General features: G+C 44.5%; 1 protein-coding gene across 5 annotated transcripts in view; it reads right to left on the minus strand.

Moving 5' to 3' along the window:
* Positions 1-569: 569 nt before the first annotated feature.
* The window catches only part of FAM222B (family with sequence similarity 222 member B), a 64,537-nt gene continuing 47,047 nt past the window's right edge, over positions 570-18,059 (minus strand). For 3 of the 5 annotated variants that reach the window (XM_074189072.1, XM_074189075.1, XM_074189074.1), the window contains 2 exons: positions 16,371-16,492; positions 570-6,079 (listed from right to left, as the gene is read on the minus strand). In XM_074189072.1, the coding sequence (XP_074045173.1) occupies positions 4,479-6,079; positions 16,371-16,452 (1,683 nt within the window). In that variant the 5' untranslated portion in view covers positions 16,453-16,492 and the 3' untranslated portion in view covers positions 570-4,478. Of the gene's footprint in view, positions 6,080-16,370; positions 16,493-16,763; positions 18,054-18,059 lie in introns of those variants that run through there. The other 2 variants (XM_074189073.1, XM_074189076.1) reach the window with 2 other exon arrangements.

The raw sequence follows: 18,059 nt of genomic DNA on the forward strand, positions 1-18,059 counted from the left end.
AGAGTCCAAGGACAGGCTGGAAGCTATGTTGGAGACACACCCCAATGTCACCCCTGCCCCCCAGGATCAGAGAAGGGACTTGGCCAAGGTAGCATTACTAAATATTAACATCACTGTTCTTGCCATCTGTCATACCTGCAGGTTAGAGCTGGGAAGGGAGCTCAGAGATCATTTTACCCTATTTAATTTGGGAGAAGCAGGAGTCAAGGACCCCACTTGGAGAACACTCCTTCGGGAGCAGAAAGGCAATTTCCTGTTTTAGAGGAATGCCAAAGGGCACAGGTGAGGTGATAGACCTCTAATGTCCTTGACATCTAAAACTGTGTCACCCATCAGGGCTCCCCAGACAGAAGTGTAGTCTTTCTTAGGTCCTCTAGTTTAAGGAAGCTCTGGGGGACCAGGGGAAAGGGGCTTCTTCTAGGGGAGGGCGGGAGACCACTAATTGCCAGCTTCTCCCACTACTTCCCTGGGGAGGGCAGATGGGTCCAAGATGGTCCTGGCCTGCCATACCCATTGCTTTCCAGAAGAGGGAAGCACTCGCATTCAGTGTAGAGAAAGGAGCTTAGAGCATCTTCATGGCCACCGTGGCACAACCTGATCCATGTTGTCTTCAAGTCAACCCAGCTTTGCCCTTAGGCCACAGCCCAGCACCAGTTTCTCCAGTCCCGCTACCTGATTCGAGGCCTTTAGAGGGCCTTTCAGCTCTAGATCTGGGGCCTTAAGGTCTTCTGGCATTGCTAGGGCAACCCTAGCAATATGAAATAAGCCTTCATATTCTCATTTAGTCTCCACAAATCTGAACTGTAAAAAACGGTTCATAGAATTTTTATTTTGTAGAAGGACCAGAATCCATGAAAGGCACCAGTGAGTGCTACGTTGGACCTGAGCATGCATCACATTTGCCTCCTCCCTCTGTACCCTTCCCAGCAGGTTCATATTCAGTGGGGAGACCGGAGATCCAAGTCCTCTGTGAGTCCCTGAATCAGGAATCTATTTCCCAGAGTTAATGGGTCTCCCTTTCCACTGCAGCCAAATGGGAAGAATGACTGTTCCTACCAAAAAAGTCCATCATGTATCCCAAGGATCAAAACAGAACTACAAGAGTCTGGAAACCTGCTTAAATTTTGCATATTTAACGAGAGGCTACCAAGAGGAGGCATGGAGATGAAATCTGACGGGTTCTGTGCCTCTCTGTGGATCAGCACTGATGAGGCGCTGGTCCCTACTTCAAGCCCAGTGCAGTCTCTCCTGAGAGGCCCTCCCCCACTGCCCAACCCCAGGGCCCACCAAATACTGCAGACAGCAGAAAGGGGGAGCTGAAACAGTTTTTGGCTTTGCTCTTTTTTTTTTTTTATTATTTTTTCAATTTTCCTGCAGACAAATTAAAAAAAAAGTTTTCTAGTTTATACCCGTAGCACATGAGAAGCAGCTTCATATAACCAGAAGGGGTTTGTTTTCATGAGATTACAGCAGCTGTCATAGGGTCCACCTCGAGAAGCCTAGCCCTCACACAGGGCAACGGGGAGACCTGTCCGGCGGTGAGCACGAGGTGTTTCTGCCCTAACAAGGACACCTGTCCCAGAGTTGACTGGGGTTCAACAGAACAGCACAGGTGCTAGAATGGAGATAGTTAGGGGCTCCAGCCAGTCATCTATTGCTCCCCTAAATGAAGCCCAGTGACAGGGGAGGAGATGAAGGTGGCATACATCAGGGGACTCTTCTATCTGCCCTTGCTGTGGCTCCCTGGTGGTTGGAGCTGTCAGTAGTTCTGGGGCAAAAAGGGGTCTCTGTGGAAGAGGCAAAACATTGGGACTGATATTTGAGGATCTCTCCCCAAAAGGAAAGAGATAGCCTGGGCTGTCTCCAGAGGAACCTCTTTTCCTGAACTGGCTACACATCTGACATATTGGAAAGTGTGTTCTAATCAGAAAATAAAATCCACCTCAAACATTCACAGCATTAAATAAACAGGACAAGGTCAGGTGGCTAGATTTTTACTAGTCATAAAAAGTCACCTCCGATCACCCCATAGAGCACCCCAGGTGAAGGGGACAGGATGAGGGAGGCAGAGAATGCTACAGTTTATGAACGTGAGTGGGGAGCCCATATCTCCCTGGACCAGGGCTGGGTGGGTGTGAGGCAGCCTCATGTTGGACCCTTATTGCTGGTGGGGTGGGGGGGTGGGGGAAGAGACTCGCCTGCTCTCTCAACAATCCCCCCAAAAAAAGGGGCTGGAGGAGGGGGCCAGGGGGTTCACAGTACATGATCCATAGACATTGGAGGAGCCAAGTGGTTAAGCCCCCTGCATCCCTGCACCAGGAGAAGAACTTGGATGGTTTGGCTTGAACGCCCGAGAGATCAGTTCCAGTCTGATTTCTTTCATTGGGTGTGAGCCTGGAGAGAGCCACTGTGGTTTTGGCCAGAAGGGGAAGAAGGGAGAGTTGACAAGTTTCTCGATCAACTTCTAGAAAGATCTTGCTTGCCTAAGGGAGATTATGGGGAAGGGAGGAGACACTGAAACCTGGCTTTGACAGAATAGTTTGGGGGAGAAGGGCTGAAAGGGAGGGCAGAGGAGAAAGGGAGGGCAGAAGAGGAAGAGAGGGACGTCTTGGAAGAGATGGCAAAAGACAAGCCTCCAGTGCTTCTGTGGGCCCTAAAGGGGCCTTTCCCAGTTTTCACACAGACTGCAGGAGAACAATCAGAAACAATAAATTAGGACTTCATGTTGCTATCATCATTTGGCATAACACAATCAGGCATTTTTTTTCTTTTTTTCTTTTCTTAAATATAAGGCAACTCGCCAACACATAATTTAAAAAACCCAGTCTTCAGTCACATTGCTTCAGCTCACTAAAGGAGTTTCTTGCTAAACAACAGTGGGCGGCAGACCCGAACCCTCCAATCTTAAATAAGGACGTCATCAGCTCACATTGACCCCGAGATGCAGGAGGAGGGGAGGCAGGGGAGGGAAGGAGTGGAGGAGAGGGTCCGTGTGGTACATGGCTAAACTCAGAAACTTGAAAAAGAAATGGGAGGGCAAAGAAAAACAATTACTGACCAACTATGCAACTACAACTCAAAGGAGGGGATGGGGAGCGGGGAGGGAGAAACAAGTAAAATTGTTACAAAGAAATGTCATCTATGTATTCAGTGACTGAAAACATTTTAAAAGTCTTTAAACAACTAGAAGCTACTTGATCGCAAAAGGTGAGAGTGTGTGTGTGTTTGTGTGTGTGTGTGTGTGTGTGTGTGTGTGTGTGTGTGTGTGTGTATGTGCTGGAGGTGATGGGCAGGGGAAGGTCATTTCCAAAATCAGTAGGTCTCCAGATACTAAAACCACGCTCCTGTTTGGTAAAGAAAGAGTTCAGAGCTTAAGGCTTTGTGTTTTGTATTTTTTTTTCTTTTCCTTCTTTAAGCTGAGGGGGCTGTGACACAAGGTGGTTAGTGGGTGGATGTGCCCTCGGGGCCACTCACACACAATGCTACTCAAACCCACACTACATTCATACAAAATATTACATTAAAACTTACAGTGTAGAGCAGTAGTCTTAGCCAGTGGACAGAGAACCAAATGCATTTAACTTTTGAAATTGGGGTGGGAGAGGTTGTTTTTCACTCCAAACTCCAATGTGATCCTCCATTTTGGTGAAGAAGGTATGTGAAATTGGGGGGGGGGGGAAGGGTGAGGGACAGAAGACAAACAATCCTTCTTCCCGGAGTGTTCTGCATCCATTGCTCTTGAAAAGGAACAGGTATAGGGCATCAGGCACAAAAATATTATTAAGACCAGATTTTGGAAGGTCTAGATTTGTGGTCCTTAACCAGGCAGTGTTTGAACACCTCCTGCATGTGGTGATAGGCCCACCACAGGTCCAGGTGGACACTTGGAAGTCAAACCAGAATCATGAGTTTGGGGTAGCATGTTAGGGAGATTTCTGAGGGTTCAAGCTGAGGGCTCCCAGTAAATGGGGTCCATTTCAAAGGGGAAAGGGAAGGAGAGAGAGGCCAAGCTCAGAAATTTTGGGTCAGGTGGGGGGGGGTCACAGCCCTGTGGTTGTTCCCTCTGTGGGTACCACTGTCTTAAAGGAAGACAGGGTTGGGTTTTTTGGAGGGAGGGAAGCAAAGAATGCTGAGCTTACTTTGGGACCTGGAGGGAAAAGAGGATATGCTAAGACACATAGAGGAAACCTATGGTGGAGATTGGGTAGAGAAACCAAGGAAAATCCTGTTTTGAGATGTTCTCAAACTAAAAAAATTGACACTGTGGAGAGTGAGCAGGAAGGTGAAGGCCCACACTGTCAGATAACAGTCCTCTCTAGGGTAGAGATTTAGAAAGATCACAAAGGAGTTATCGAAGTTAAACAATTCACTCAAAATTAAGACTAAACCTATGGTTCTGTGTGTGCGTGTGTGCGTGCGTGCATGTGTGTTGTGTGTGTGTGTGTTGTGTGTAATCTGTGTCTCAAGAACAATGGCACCTATCTATAGCCAGGGTGCTGAATATGAAGATTCCGACTATCTGTAGGTTCAGGGGCCCGGTTGCCTGGGGGGCGGTGGGCCTTGCTCAGCATAGCCAGGCTCTGCTCACGGAAGCAGGCCTGCTGGAAGTCCCCACTTAGGTAATCCACTGTTTGCATCAAGTTGTTCTGGCCAGGCACTGTGCTGGCCCCAGCACCCGCACGATAGTGGGCCCCAGCTGCAGCACAGTCGAGGGGTGCACCTGTCGGCTGCCCACCATGGAAGGGCATGGCGAGGTCCTGTGACCCGGAGCTGTCGCTGTTGGGTGTGGGCAGAATGTTATTCCACAGGGGTTGGAAATAATGCCCATTGGGGTAGGCCAGTGGGGCTGCTGGGCCATTGACAGGTGGGGATGGGGTTGGCTTCTCCAGGGGTGGTTTCAGGTGGAAGGGCTGGCCCATGCAAAGTTCTTGTGGGTAAGCGGGCGCCTTGCCTGTAAAACCCGGCCCTGCCATTTCTCGCCCCGAAGGAAGCTTGCTTGCCAGACCACTGGCAGAGCTGCCACCAGCCTCACTGCACATTTGCTGCAAGTGGGCCAACTGGTGCTGGTTCCAGGCCACTGGCTTGAGGTCGTTGGGATAGCCTACTGTTGCCCGATTGATCCCCACCATAGGTAGGTTGACAGCACCAGTGGTGGGCATTGCTGATGCAACAGTGTGCTCCACGGGGTTGACCACACAGGAAGGCATCGGAGTAGGGACACTGTGGGTCGACACACGAGTGCTTGCATTAATAAGCAGGCTGCGGCTGATGGGGCTGGGGTTGGCGATCTGCCCCTCACACACTGAGGTAGTGCTGATGCCTGCCCTCGTCTGGCAAAACTGGTTGATCTGGTGTACGATGCTGCTCAGGTCCGGGGGCTGGGTCTGCTGCAGAGTGGCTGCCATGGAGAGGGGAATGGTTGAGGTAGACACGGTCACATTCGGTGGGGCGTCTGCGTCTGGCATCTTCCGGCCTCCATGCAAACCTGGCTGCAGCAAGGGGTTGGGGGGGTGTTGCAGGCCCTGGTGAGCCATGGTTGAGGGGTGGGCCAAACCCTGGGGCTGGGCCAGAGGCTGAGGGTGGCCCAGGCCCTGTTGGAGGCTCTGGGAATGGGACAGTGCCTGGGACTGTGGGATACCCTGAGGGTGTGGCAGCGTCTGGGGTGGGGCGTGAGCCAGTGTCTGTGCGTGTTGTAGGGCCTGCTGGCGGGCCAGGGCCTGGGCCTGGGGGTGGGTTAAAGTGCTAGGTGCGGCATATGGGGCCGATGGGGGGTTCATGATGGCCTCCGGGAGCAGCCGGGCACGGGAGCCGTCAAAGTCTTTGACGATGCTTTTGGCCGGCACTTTGACGATGGCAAGCAGACCGGCCTTGGCAGTGGCCTGGGCTGGGTAAGGGCTGTAGCGTTGGGTCGATGTGTCAAGTCCGTTCACAGTACGACGAATGTGTTTCCGCTGGGGAACCTTGACGCTGTTGGGGAAGATTTTTATAGTCAGTGGGTTGTTGGCGACCTTCTTAGCATACGCATCCAATTCGGCTGGGGTGGGGTAGTGAGCAGTTCTCATTTTCTGTGTAGTGTCCCCTGTAGACAGAGTGAGAGAGAAAAAGGGGGACGGGGGCAGGAGAGGAGAGGGGAAAAGTTGGAGGAAGAGAGGAGCTCATCAGTGCCATGGCAACCAAACCAGCCCCTCGGACATTTGGCCACCTAGAAGCGTGCTTAAGGCCTGCAAGCATGTCCCTCAAAACAGGTGTCAAGAATAAGTGACAGGATTTCCTTGGACTGTGAGGGTGTCTGTCAGGCCATGCAAACTCCTGTCTAGACTGGGCTCCAGAGAAGGAAGCACCAATAACCACAAAGGAAATGCTCCCTGTTCTAGATCTAGAGTCTGACTCAGAAGTTGAAGAGTTGGCCGAGGCGGCTTCTGCACATTCAGACTGGGACTCCTGACAGAGGGCTGAAGGGAGACAGTCACAGCCAGGAAGTTCTCCAGCTGTTCCCCTCTCTCTCCAAAAGGAAAGCAATGGGAGTATTGGCAGGGAACTCTGGGACACCTGGACAAGCGGGAAGGCTATATCTCTCACCTCATGCTCTGTATGATGCTAACAGCCCAAACAAGACAGAAATACCAAAGACCATGTAACCTCCCATTCACCCTCAGAGTGCCACTGCCTAGCAGCCTAATGGCAGGTCAAAAATCGCTCAATGACAGCAGGATGGACAGAGGAAGGAGAGGAGCTTTTTTTGGGGGGGGGATGGGTTTTATCTCACAAGAACTAATAGTCTTAGTCAAACTGAATCCTCATTAGTTCCCATTTTCCAAGAGAAAAATCATAATCTGCCTTCCTGTGGATAGACAGTAACACTGGCTCAAAGTTTCATTCACTTGAACATTATATCTGTTCTTTCTCATCTTAGGGCAGGGGCCTCTGGAGACATCAATCTCTGTGATGCTAAGGGGCTAGGCTCAGATTTCCCCTCTTCCTTTTGACATCTCTCTTTGAGGTAGGAATCCTTCCCCACCCCCAATATAAGGTACTCTATGGGAGAGTCCAATGAAAATAATAAGTGCTTAATATTCATTGAACGATTACACTGGCATAGCTTTAGAGTAGACCTCAACCCATTTGAACTCCACTGTGGAGTTACAACTTAACCTGAACAGCTGTGGGAAAACCTTAGAGAAACTAAACTCCCTTCTTCCTTCTGATGCCTGCTAACTGGCAAAATCAGTTCCAAAACTGCATGCTTTCCAAAAAAGGGAGCTGGGTACCTGGACAGGAAAGTGCACTGGCTTTAAAGCAGAATTCCTGATAGTAGGCATAGAAATAGTTCAGAAATAAGCCTGGAGCCATGCAAAAAAGAAAGCATTGAGTTAATTCTTTGTTGGTTTCACCAATTTTGGAAGGGGGTGTATGTACTATGATTAGGGAAAAAAAGTGGCTCTCAAGAGGTAAAGTAACCCAATCTTATACATCCAATAATGAAGCCTACTGCAGAAACTGAAAACTGGGATGGGGAGGTAGGATGGTAATGGTTCTGCCAGCCAGGCTTAGCCTGCCAGCTGAGCACTGTGGCCCAGATTCAGTGGAAACAGCCATGCTCCTCTGTGGGAGGCCCCTTCCTGTCTTCTCCTGGAGAACCCCCAGCCTGCAGGTTCAGGAGCTGGTCTGCTCCAAATGAGCAGAACACTGCTTCGTTCCTCTGCTGGCCTGGCTCAGGATCCTTTTCTCCAATCTCAGCTCCTCCAAATGTTTCATTAGCAATGAAAAGTCAGAAAAGAACAGGAAATGAGAAGCAGAGAAAGGGCCAGGCAGAGGGAAGACCACTGGCCATGAAGTCTGAGTTTATCAGATCAAGGAGGAATGGACCTTAGGCCACAGAGTAGAAATAATTATGCACAAGGGCCTCTAACTCAAACTTGTCATTGAGGGAGAGCCAGCCTATAGAGAGTCATGACAGTCAGCCTAGTCCAAGAGGAATGAGGTTACTAGGAGCTTCTCTGACTGTTAGTATATCAAATGTTTCTTTTTCTGAAGTCAAATTACTGGCTCTTGTTTGTGTTTGATTTCAGGGGAAAAAAACAAACTGTGCCAAATTTAATGTCCCAAACTTAAAATTCTGTCTCTTCTTTGGAAGGGGTAGCTGAGGCTGGAAAGAGAAAGGCCATTCCCCCAACTTACACCAAATAGGCTACCCTGTATTTATCTGGGTATTGAAGTCATCACCACTGTGTGATTTCAAAGTCCCTTATTACAGCTGCTTCTTCTGCCTCTGCCTATGGGGCCTCTCTAAGAAGGCAGCCAGGTAGAATTAAAGGCAAGTAATAAGAGAAGGTGCTCTACCTATATCCAATTGCTTTGTCAGGGGATGAAGGGAGGGAAAAGAGAAAAATGTAAAACTCAAAATCTTGCAATAAACAAAAAAACAAAAATCATTACATGTTGGAAAAAAAATAAAAATATAAACAATATGAAATGGAAATTCATGGGTTTTTTTGTCTTTCCAAGTTCAAAATGAATAAAAAATTAAAAAAGAAAAAAAGAAAATAACAGCAGCAACCAGTAACCAAATAACTAAATCTGGGCCACATCAGTAGAGGTTAGGGTTAGCAATGAGACATACCAGGAGAGGGTTAAACAGAAAGTATAATAATATTTCATACAGAAGCCTGAAATCAATGTCTAAAACAGGACTGTCCAACCTTACTTTTAAAAGTTTTCTTAAAACAATAGACAATATATTTTGACTTGCCATTTTAGCTAGAGAGCTCTCAGCATGGTTTACTAAAGCATGTAGTAAACCCTCAGAAGGCTGCATAAAAATCGCACTGCACTGAGGACATGGGAGTGATAATCAGCCTTAATGGATTTGCTCATTTCATCAGTGCAATAATCAGGAAAAATTTTAGGGTATCTGTGATGGAGAATACCATCTGTATCCAAAGAAAGAGAATTGTGGAATTTAAACAAAGACAAAAAGACTATTACCTTCAATTAAAAAAAAGTTATCTTATGTATTACATAATTTTGCTACCTCTTATATTTTATTTTTTCCCTAAAGATATGATTTTTTCTCTCAACATATTCAATTTTGATCAACATATAGCATGGAAACAAGGTAAAGACTATCAGACTGCCTTTGGGGGCGGGGAGTGAGGTTGGGGAAAAACCTGTAAAATTCAAACTATATAAATTGGAAAAAAATTAAAAGTCATAAGAAAAAAAAATCACACTGTAGGCTGCATTTTGGACAGCCCTGGTCTAAAATATAGTCAATTTGGGGGATGCCCTGGTCACTCATACTCCAGGTGATGCCCATGGAAGTGAGCTGAGGAGCAATGACAGCTCATGGTGATAAAGGAGTTAAACTCTATATAATCTAACCCAAACTCTATATATTCTAAACCCAAGTCCTTTTCCAATGGTTAGAAGAAGGGGGAATTTTAAAATCAACTTGGTCAAAAGCATAGTTCAACAGGTTACCACTGCTTATGGCTCCATTAAAACCCACTATAGAAGGGGCAGCTAAGTGGCACAGTGGACAGAGTACCGGCCCTGGAGTCAGGCTGACCTAAGTTCAAATCAAGCCTCAGACACTTAATAATTACCTAAGTCGTGTGACCTTGGGCAAGTCACTTAACCCCATTGCCTTGCAAAAACAAACAAAAATTCACTTTAGAAGAACAGGTCTGTTCAAGGAAAATAAAACCTGGAAGAGAGTTCTTAGGTCTTCTTTCTGCTATTAACAGTTTATACTTTGATAAGTTATAAGACAATTCTAGTCACTTCCTACTATGTACAGAAAAGAAAGACAAAGACAGCTGTTTCTGAAAATGTTCACTAATTCTTTGGCCAAAAGACACCAGAGGTCATAATGGCATCTAGTAGAGTATCTGGTGCCAAGACAAGTGTATGGCCCCCAGCAGGCACATCCATGACATTAAAAAAGCAAGGGTGAACCTATAATGATCTTCATTCAAAGGTAGGCTGCAGAACCGTGGAGTTTAAACAAAGTCCGAGGACTATTTCCTTTAATTTAGGAAAAAAAAACCTGATATCTTATTGTCTGATCTTGTTATCTCTTACACTTTATGTTTCTTCCTTAAGGATATGATTTCTCCCTCATCACACTCAATTAGGATAAATGTACAACATGGAGACAATGTAAAGACTGACAAATTTCTCTCTGTGGGGAGTGGGGGGAGGGAAGTAAAATTAGGGGAAAAACTTTGAAACTCAAAATAAATAAAATCTTTAATAACAACAAAAGTAGGCTGCATGGTACTGCTCAAGACTAAGAAGTGGATGGTCTTGGGTTTGATCCCCACCTTTACACACTGACTGGAAGACTTTGGGCCAGGGACTTGACTTAAAGGGAATCTGCTTATTCATCTATAAAACACCTCCAATACCCATTGCACCAAAGCTTGTCAAGCTCAAATGAGAGAACCTAAGTTGCTTTACTGGAGCAAGAAAAAAAGGTATATAGTTTAGAAGGTGCAAGAACTGAAAATTAATTCTGAGATCAAAGGATAAACGAGGAAACAGAGACCCACAGAAAACCTGCTTATAGCCAAAGACCAGTTTATGGCAAAGACAGGCCAAGAGCTCTGGATCCCAAATGCCACAGCAAAAGCACATCTAAAAGCATAGCAAAGGGCTGAGCCTCACACACTTTGAATGATGGTAGCCTTTAAAGGAAAGGGAAAACTCTGGTCTGTGAGGAGAGGGGCCTGCTAGCTGTTCAGGACTGGAAAGGAGATAACTTCAGTTGAATAAGAAAACTGCATAAATTTAAGACTTGTGAAATAAATAAAATTCTGGAGGAAGAAAAACATTTTCAAGGTCCAAGTCTACTTCCCATTTTTGTGAACAAGAATGGAGAAAAATTCAAGATGAAAAAGTGAGGACCAGACAAGAGTCTCAAGAAGAAAAAGGAAAAAGGTGACAAGGGAAGCATGGGTTAAGTGGGTTCAATTGTGTAGGCAAAGATGATCAAATAAACAAGTGACAGTCCTGAAGGCACAAGCTGAAATTTGGGGGATGCCCTGGTCACTCAGAAAAGTGAGGTGGGTCTGACAAGTTATTAAGAAGCTGTTCTATGAGGACAGAGAAGCACTCACAAGTCGTTCCAATAAAACAAGTCCAGAAATTCTCCCTCTCATGATGGAGAGGGAGCAGAAACTTGTTTGTTATAATATACAGTGAAATCAGGCTGAATTTGGAGCCAGAGGGGTTGACTCAAATCCTGGCTCTCTGTGACCTAAGTTACTCAACCTTTCTCAGTCTATTTATATATTAAATAGAAACATAAAAGCACAATACAGGATAACCTCAGACCTCACATCTTGAAATCAAGACTCTCTAAAATTGTGCAATATTTCAGACACAGCCAAGAGATTCTCTTCATTCCAAGTATAAACTGGTCTCCCTCTCAATGGCAAAGGGAGTCCAGGAATGGCTTCCATGCTGAAGGTTAAGAACAATGTGCATTCCTAAAGGAAAGAGAAGTGGTAAATCAATGGGGAAAATGGGAAACTTGTCAGCTGAGTTCCTCCATGAAGGAGTAAAGGAATCAATGGGAAAGTTGTACTACGATGAGGAAGTAGCTGCTTATCTTCTAGGAAATTTTATAGCCCTCAGAGACACTGTCTTGTGAGAGACCTCCCAGAAAGAGGAAGAAGAAAAAAGAAAGTAGGGCTCCTTGGCCTGCCCCTTAGCCCCATCAACCTCTCTCTTTAGGTAACTACTTGTCCAGCTAGTCATAAAAAGCCTCAGGACATTTATCCAAGACAAAAAGAAAACATTCTCAACCCTTCTCCAAATGGATGAGAACTTCCCCTGGTGATTCATAGACACAAGAGGTTCTGCCCAAAGGAACCTACAGGGGTGGCTAGGTGACGCAGTAGATAGAGCACCGGCCCTGGAGTTAGGAGTACCTGGGTTCAAATCCAGCCTCAGACACTTAATGATTACCTAGCCATGTGGCCTTGGGCAAGCCACTTAACCCCATTTGCCTTGCAAAAAAAAAAAAAAAAAGGCAAAGGAAGAGAAAAAAATCAACAAAGCAACCAAAGGAACCTACAAAAGTTGCCAATGACTGGGAAGACTCAGCAAGAAAATGAAAACCACAGATACATAGGTTATATTTTCCTCACTGATGGCCATTGAAATCAAAGGATCAATCAAGAAGAGAAGTGAACAACTAGCTGTAAAGATAGATTCTGAGAGAAGAATTTGATTTGGATCATGGTTGAAAAATGACATATTCCTGATAAGAAGGTGGTTGTCTGGTGTCTTGCAAATCTAATGAGGAAGAAGAGATGTTTTGAGGTGGAAAGAAAAACACATCCCAAAAGTAAACACTATAGAGCAAGTAAGCTATAATAAAAGACAGGGCAGAGGAACAACATCCAAAGAAGTTGTCTAAGCCTGTGACTAAAAGAAAAAAAGAGGACTGGAGGTACCAACAAAAGGAAGAACGTTTGACCTCCTATATACCATTGAGACTTGGTAGGATAAAATCCCTCACTGACATAAAGCTCTGAAAGGGCATTGTTTACCAAAGAGAAGGCTTGAAGAAGGTGGGAGAGTATGAGAGTGTCTTTGAGAAATCCAGGAAGGGGGTGGGCACGACAAAGAATGAAGTGATCAGTGAAGACAAAAAAAAAAAACCAAAAACCAAAACCCAAAACCATGTTGTCAAAAGGATATTCCAGACCACCTAGAGAGAAAATAGGGAACAGATCATCAAACTGGCATATAAGTAGGATGTAGGAGTGAGGGAAAACTTTAAACATCCAGACAAAAGTAGATCATACTGATATGTCCTAATAATGTTATCCTTCAAAAGACAGAGAAACCAACAAATGCACAATGTACACTAGATCCGATTTTTAAAATATTTTTGTTTATTTAAGGCAATGGGGGTAAAGTGACTTGCCCAAGGCCACACAGCTAGGTGATTATTAAGTGTTTGAGGTTGCATTTGAACTCAGGTTTTCAGGACTCCAAGGCCAGTGGTCCACTGCGCCACCTAGTTGCCCCTAGATTCAATTTTCATGAACAGAAGGAACAGATAAACTGGTATAGAAAATGATGAACATGTTAGGACTAAGTTATTCCCTCCTTGATTTTGTGATAAAGGAGAAGAAAGCCCAGAATTCTCTGAAATGTACCCTTTCAGGGTACTGGGTTCACTGAAAAGCAAGTAGGATCCTAAGCATGAAATCATCCCAGAGAAGATCCCACAAGCAACAGGTCTTAAAAAAAAAGAACTACAGGTGTGACTGCTAAGTTATAATGACATCTGAAAGATTCTGCCTTGCAAAAACAAACAAACAACAACAACAAAAAGACCAACCTAAAAAGAGATAATTACCTGTACAGCACCTAGCACAGTGCTTGGGTTGGCAGTGCTCAGTGGTCATTAATTACAAAGGGCTACTCAGCCCAAAGGAGCTTTATTTACATTTGAAGGGGCCAGTGAACTAGAGGATCAGAATTCTATCTATAAAATCAACATTTCAGCCAAACATTTGATCACATGTCTTGTATTGTTTTTGTATAAAAGATGGAGAAGGGTGGACTAGACAGTAACACAAGTAAGATTTGGAACTGGTTGTAAAGAATGACAGCCCTCTACTGGTTTCATATCAACTTGGCTGAAGGCCCTGGAACATTTTTTTTTTATCAGTGACATGGATGATCAAAGGCATCAGTGGAAGGCTAAGGGAAAATCAGGTCACAAAACCTGGAACAGGAGTCTGAAAGAATTCAACAAGGGTTAAAAAAAACATCTGAGTCAAGAGAAAAAGCATCTCTGAGGAACACATTTGGGATCATGCAAAGAAGTTAAGAGGGCCACATCCTTGGACCCAGAGACCTGCTGCTGCTGGGTTTCTGTCTCAGAGAAGCCACTGACAGCACCACCAGCATACATCTGGCAGCACTTTTTGTGAAAGCACAGAAGTAGAAACAAAGTCAATGTCAATCTGCTGAGGAAGGCTAAACAATAGAACATCACTGTGTTGTAAGAAATGTGGCAAACACAGAAGCATAGGCAGAGTTACATGAATTGATACAGAGAGAAGTAAGTAGACCCAGGAAAACAAGATACACAACAAAGTAGACAAAAAGTCATAAGAAAAAACTGAATGTTGCAAATTATTAAAAGCTAGCATAGCCTGAAAGAAGAAATCTGAGAAGATACCCTCACCAAGCTCTTTTGCAGGACAGGGGTCTATAAGTGTTGGACACTGCACATATTTTCAGACCGTTTCAGAGTAATAATCAGTTATGCTAATTTCTTCTTTTTTCTTTTGACTTTCTATGGAATGACTCCCTGGGAGAGGAAAAGGGAAAATACTGAGGAAAGAGTCCATAATTACAAAGTTGGGGAAGTCTGGTCAGTAGTTTGGCACTAGAGAACAAGAGGGTTTTTAGGGCAGTTAAAACTTAATGATTTGGCAGTAGGATGTGGCAACTAAATAAGGTAACACAGTCTTGAGATGCATTAAGAATGGCACAGGCTGATTAATATGGATATTTGTTTAACACAGCTATTATACATGTACAACCTACATTAAGATTGGTTTCTGTTGGGGGAGGGAGAAAAAGAAACTCAAAACCTTACAAAAAAGATTGTTGTAAGTTATCTTTGCATGTAAATGGAAAAATAAATAAAATATTAAGAAGAATGACAGTATGAAGGTACTGAGAGGGTGGAGGGCAGTCAGTGTAGTGAAACACCGGAATCCCAGGTCACAAGAAAATTAGTTGAAGGAGCATGACATGTTCAGGCTGGATAAGAAGTCTCTGACCTTCTGAAGGGCAATCATATGGAAGAGGAATTCAACTCATCCTATTTGGCCTTAAAGGGTCAAACTAGAAACAAATAAAGAAAGTAAAATTTGGCTTAATGTAGAAGAAACTTTTGAACCATGTCTGTGTCCAAAAGAGAAACAGGCTGTTTCACAACAAAGTGATGGTAGGTTCTCCCCCCTTGAAAGTCTTCACTTGTGGGGTAAATTATCCTTTCAGGCAGAGATGATAGGAATCAAGATCTTTTCCAAGTACAAAATTCTGTGACTCTACGTGCAGAAAAAACCTTCTATCATATAAACTATTACTATGTAAAGAAACAAAAACTACAAAATGAAGGTTTGTACTTCAGTCCCATTGTGGAACAGAGCTAATTTCATGAATCACACACAGACTTTGCATTGTGGTTAACCAGCAGCTGGCTGGTCTGGGACCAAGTGAATTTGTTTCTAGAAGAGGAAAGGTACCTCTGAGAAAACTCATCCAGGACAGGAGGGTTTTCCCACAGCTTGGCACAGATGAAGCCCAATGAGCAAATGAAGTTGATCCTTTTGGATACAAGGGGAAAATATCAACCAGAGACATCCACAACTGAAATGGGCTGTGAAGATGACCAATAAACTCCACTAGTGGTCTTTAACCAAAGGCTAGATGAGTCAACTGGAAGAGTGGCTATTTGACACCCTCTCAACTCGGAGGGTCTAGTATTCTTTCAGTGCCCCAAGTCCACTTAGACAATCTGATCACTATCCTCAACTACAAACAGGAGGCAGGCAGTGCCCCTGCAGTCACCAGGCCTAATATCAGTAGCCTGGAAGCACAGAGAATCCAAATGCATATGCTGGATAACTAGGGGTATACAAGCAAGCACTGGGTGATAAGTGTCTCAGGAAGGAACCCCCCCAAATCTCTGTCCAGAGAAGTGTTATTCTGCTTTCCAAATCTGTAAGGCTTTAACCCTCAACCCCAGAGCCAAGGCCCAGGGAAAGGAGCTCCTGAATTATCATTAGCACAAGTGATGTCTAGAGGGATGGCATCTCTGCTTCCACCTGACTTGACACAATGGAGGCCAGAGTGAAGTTCTTCTCAAGGACCCCCCCCCCAAAAAAACCCTGTCAAGCATGTTGTTGTTCAGTTGAGTCCAATTCTTGGGGTTTTCTTAGCAAAGAGACTAGAGTGGTTGCCATTTCCTTCTCTAAGAAACTGAGATAATGAAGGTTAAGTGACTTGCCCAGGGTCTTAAGTCCAGTAAGTGTTTGAGGTCAGGTTTGAACTCAGGAAGTTGAATCTTCCTGACTCCAAGCCTCCTACTTCATCTCTTAGATAAAGTTACTCCCCGATGGAAGGTGGCAAAGGAATAAATAAGGTCTAGAAATTTTCCCACCACAGCGAATCTCATTGAACCCTACAGGGTGTCCCTCAGGTTGTTGGGCATATGATTAGGCAGCTGTGTCCTCATTGTTCTCAACAACCCAGGTTAAATATAAGGGGTAGATTTAGCTTTTGGTTCTGAACAAAGAGTCCTGTCTAGTTCTGTCCACAGCACTTACATTTCTGAAGTCCAGTGTTCATCTGCGTGTGAGAGAGAAGCTGAAAGGACAGGTCACTTGGCCCAGGCAGACAGGCTAGCATGGCAGACCAGCATCAACATAACATGAGGCAGTCACTCACACTAAAAGAAAAGGAAATATGGTCAGGATACAAAAGGCAACAAACCAAAACAAGTACCTGGGAGAGGCTAGGCCACACTCACTCCTAGGTTGTATGCCCAGGCCCCAGGATTTTTCAGATATGCAATTTAATTAGCAGTGTGATGATTAAAAATTTACCTATCCTTTATCTAACTGTAGTAGCAGTTGGCTCCCAACAGTTACTATGACTAAAGAGACATTTCAAATAGTACAGCTGTGTGCTCAGGAGTGGAAGAACTGTAAAATTACTACCTGTCCCCATGTTTAAGTGACAAGTATCATTCCTTCTGGAGGCACATTATCCCCACCCCCTCAGCCATCAAAGGGACCATTTGGCATTTGTGCTTCCTCTCTTCTGCCCCAATTAAAGACCAAGCTTCCAATTCTGGAATCCTTCAGTTATTTTGGATAGAGGCTCCTGATGCTGAGAAAGAAGGATTAAAAAACTTTTTGTATTTAAGTCACAGGACAGGGTCATAAACAGCACTAACTCACTGTGGTCAATCTCAATAGGCGAAGGAGATTATCCCCCCCCCCCAAAAAAAAGGTAGAACAAGGTTCCGGGAGAGTGGGGATGAGGGAGCCACCAGATTCAGTATCCTATCTCAAATTATCTGCAGTATTAGGGAGAATATTAAATTTCTTGGAGTCAGGACGTAGATTTTTTCCCCCTGTGATCACCTTCCTAGCCACTTGGGACTTTTAATAAAAGTCAAACAACTTTTAGTTAAGTGGAAAGAGGTCCATAAATTTTCACAAAAAAATAAATTGAGTCTGGGGATTCCCTCATCCCAACTTGTCTGTGCTATATTAAAAATGGCCTTTGAGGGCAGAGACCTCCTGGTACTCAGAATGAGATAACATGCTTATCTCATTTGTGTCCCTGTTTAGGCTCCAAATGGATGGACAAAGTTGAAAGTCTTTGCATCCAAAAAAATGCAACATGGGAGCTTAGGTGGCAAAAAGCCTCTTTGGAGTACATAAGCTCAAAGTCTGCTTCCAGTCACCCTGGACAGACTGACATGGTAACAGATCTACAGATGCAAGGAGGAATCCCAGCCTGACTGTCAGCTCAAATTTCTTCCTGCAGGAGCACCTTGGCAAAGATAATAGACTCCTTACACACCATAAAGTAACCCTGTACCCCCAACATCAAAGCTGGAAATTTGCTGTTAAAGTTCAACAGTTCAAATCACAGGGCTTTGAAACACACACACACACACTTTCCTGAGAAGGAAAATCAATTTTATCACCCCTATTATCTTTAATTTTAAAAAACATTATCTTACTATGTAATTCTGCTATCTCTTATACCTTATTTTTCTTCCTTATGGATATGATTTCTCTTTCATCACATTCAATTTGGATCAATGTATACCATGGAAATAATGTAAAGATTGACAAATTGCCTTCTGTGGGGAGTGGGGGGGGGAGAAGCAAGATTAGGGGAAAAATTGTAAAATTCAAAATAAAAATCTTTCTAAAAAAAAAAAAACCTGGGGGTGCCTAGGTGGTGTAGTGGATAAAGCACCAGCCCTGGAGTCAGGA

Source organism: Macrotis lagotis, chromosome 5 (assembly GCF_037893015.1).
Source record: "Macrotis lagotis isolate mMagLag1 chromosome 5, bilby.v1.9.chrom.fasta, whole genome shotgun sequence".
NCBI classification, from domain to species: Eukaryota; Metazoa; Chordata; class Mammalia; order Peramelemorphia; family Peramelidae; genus Macrotis; species Macrotis lagotis.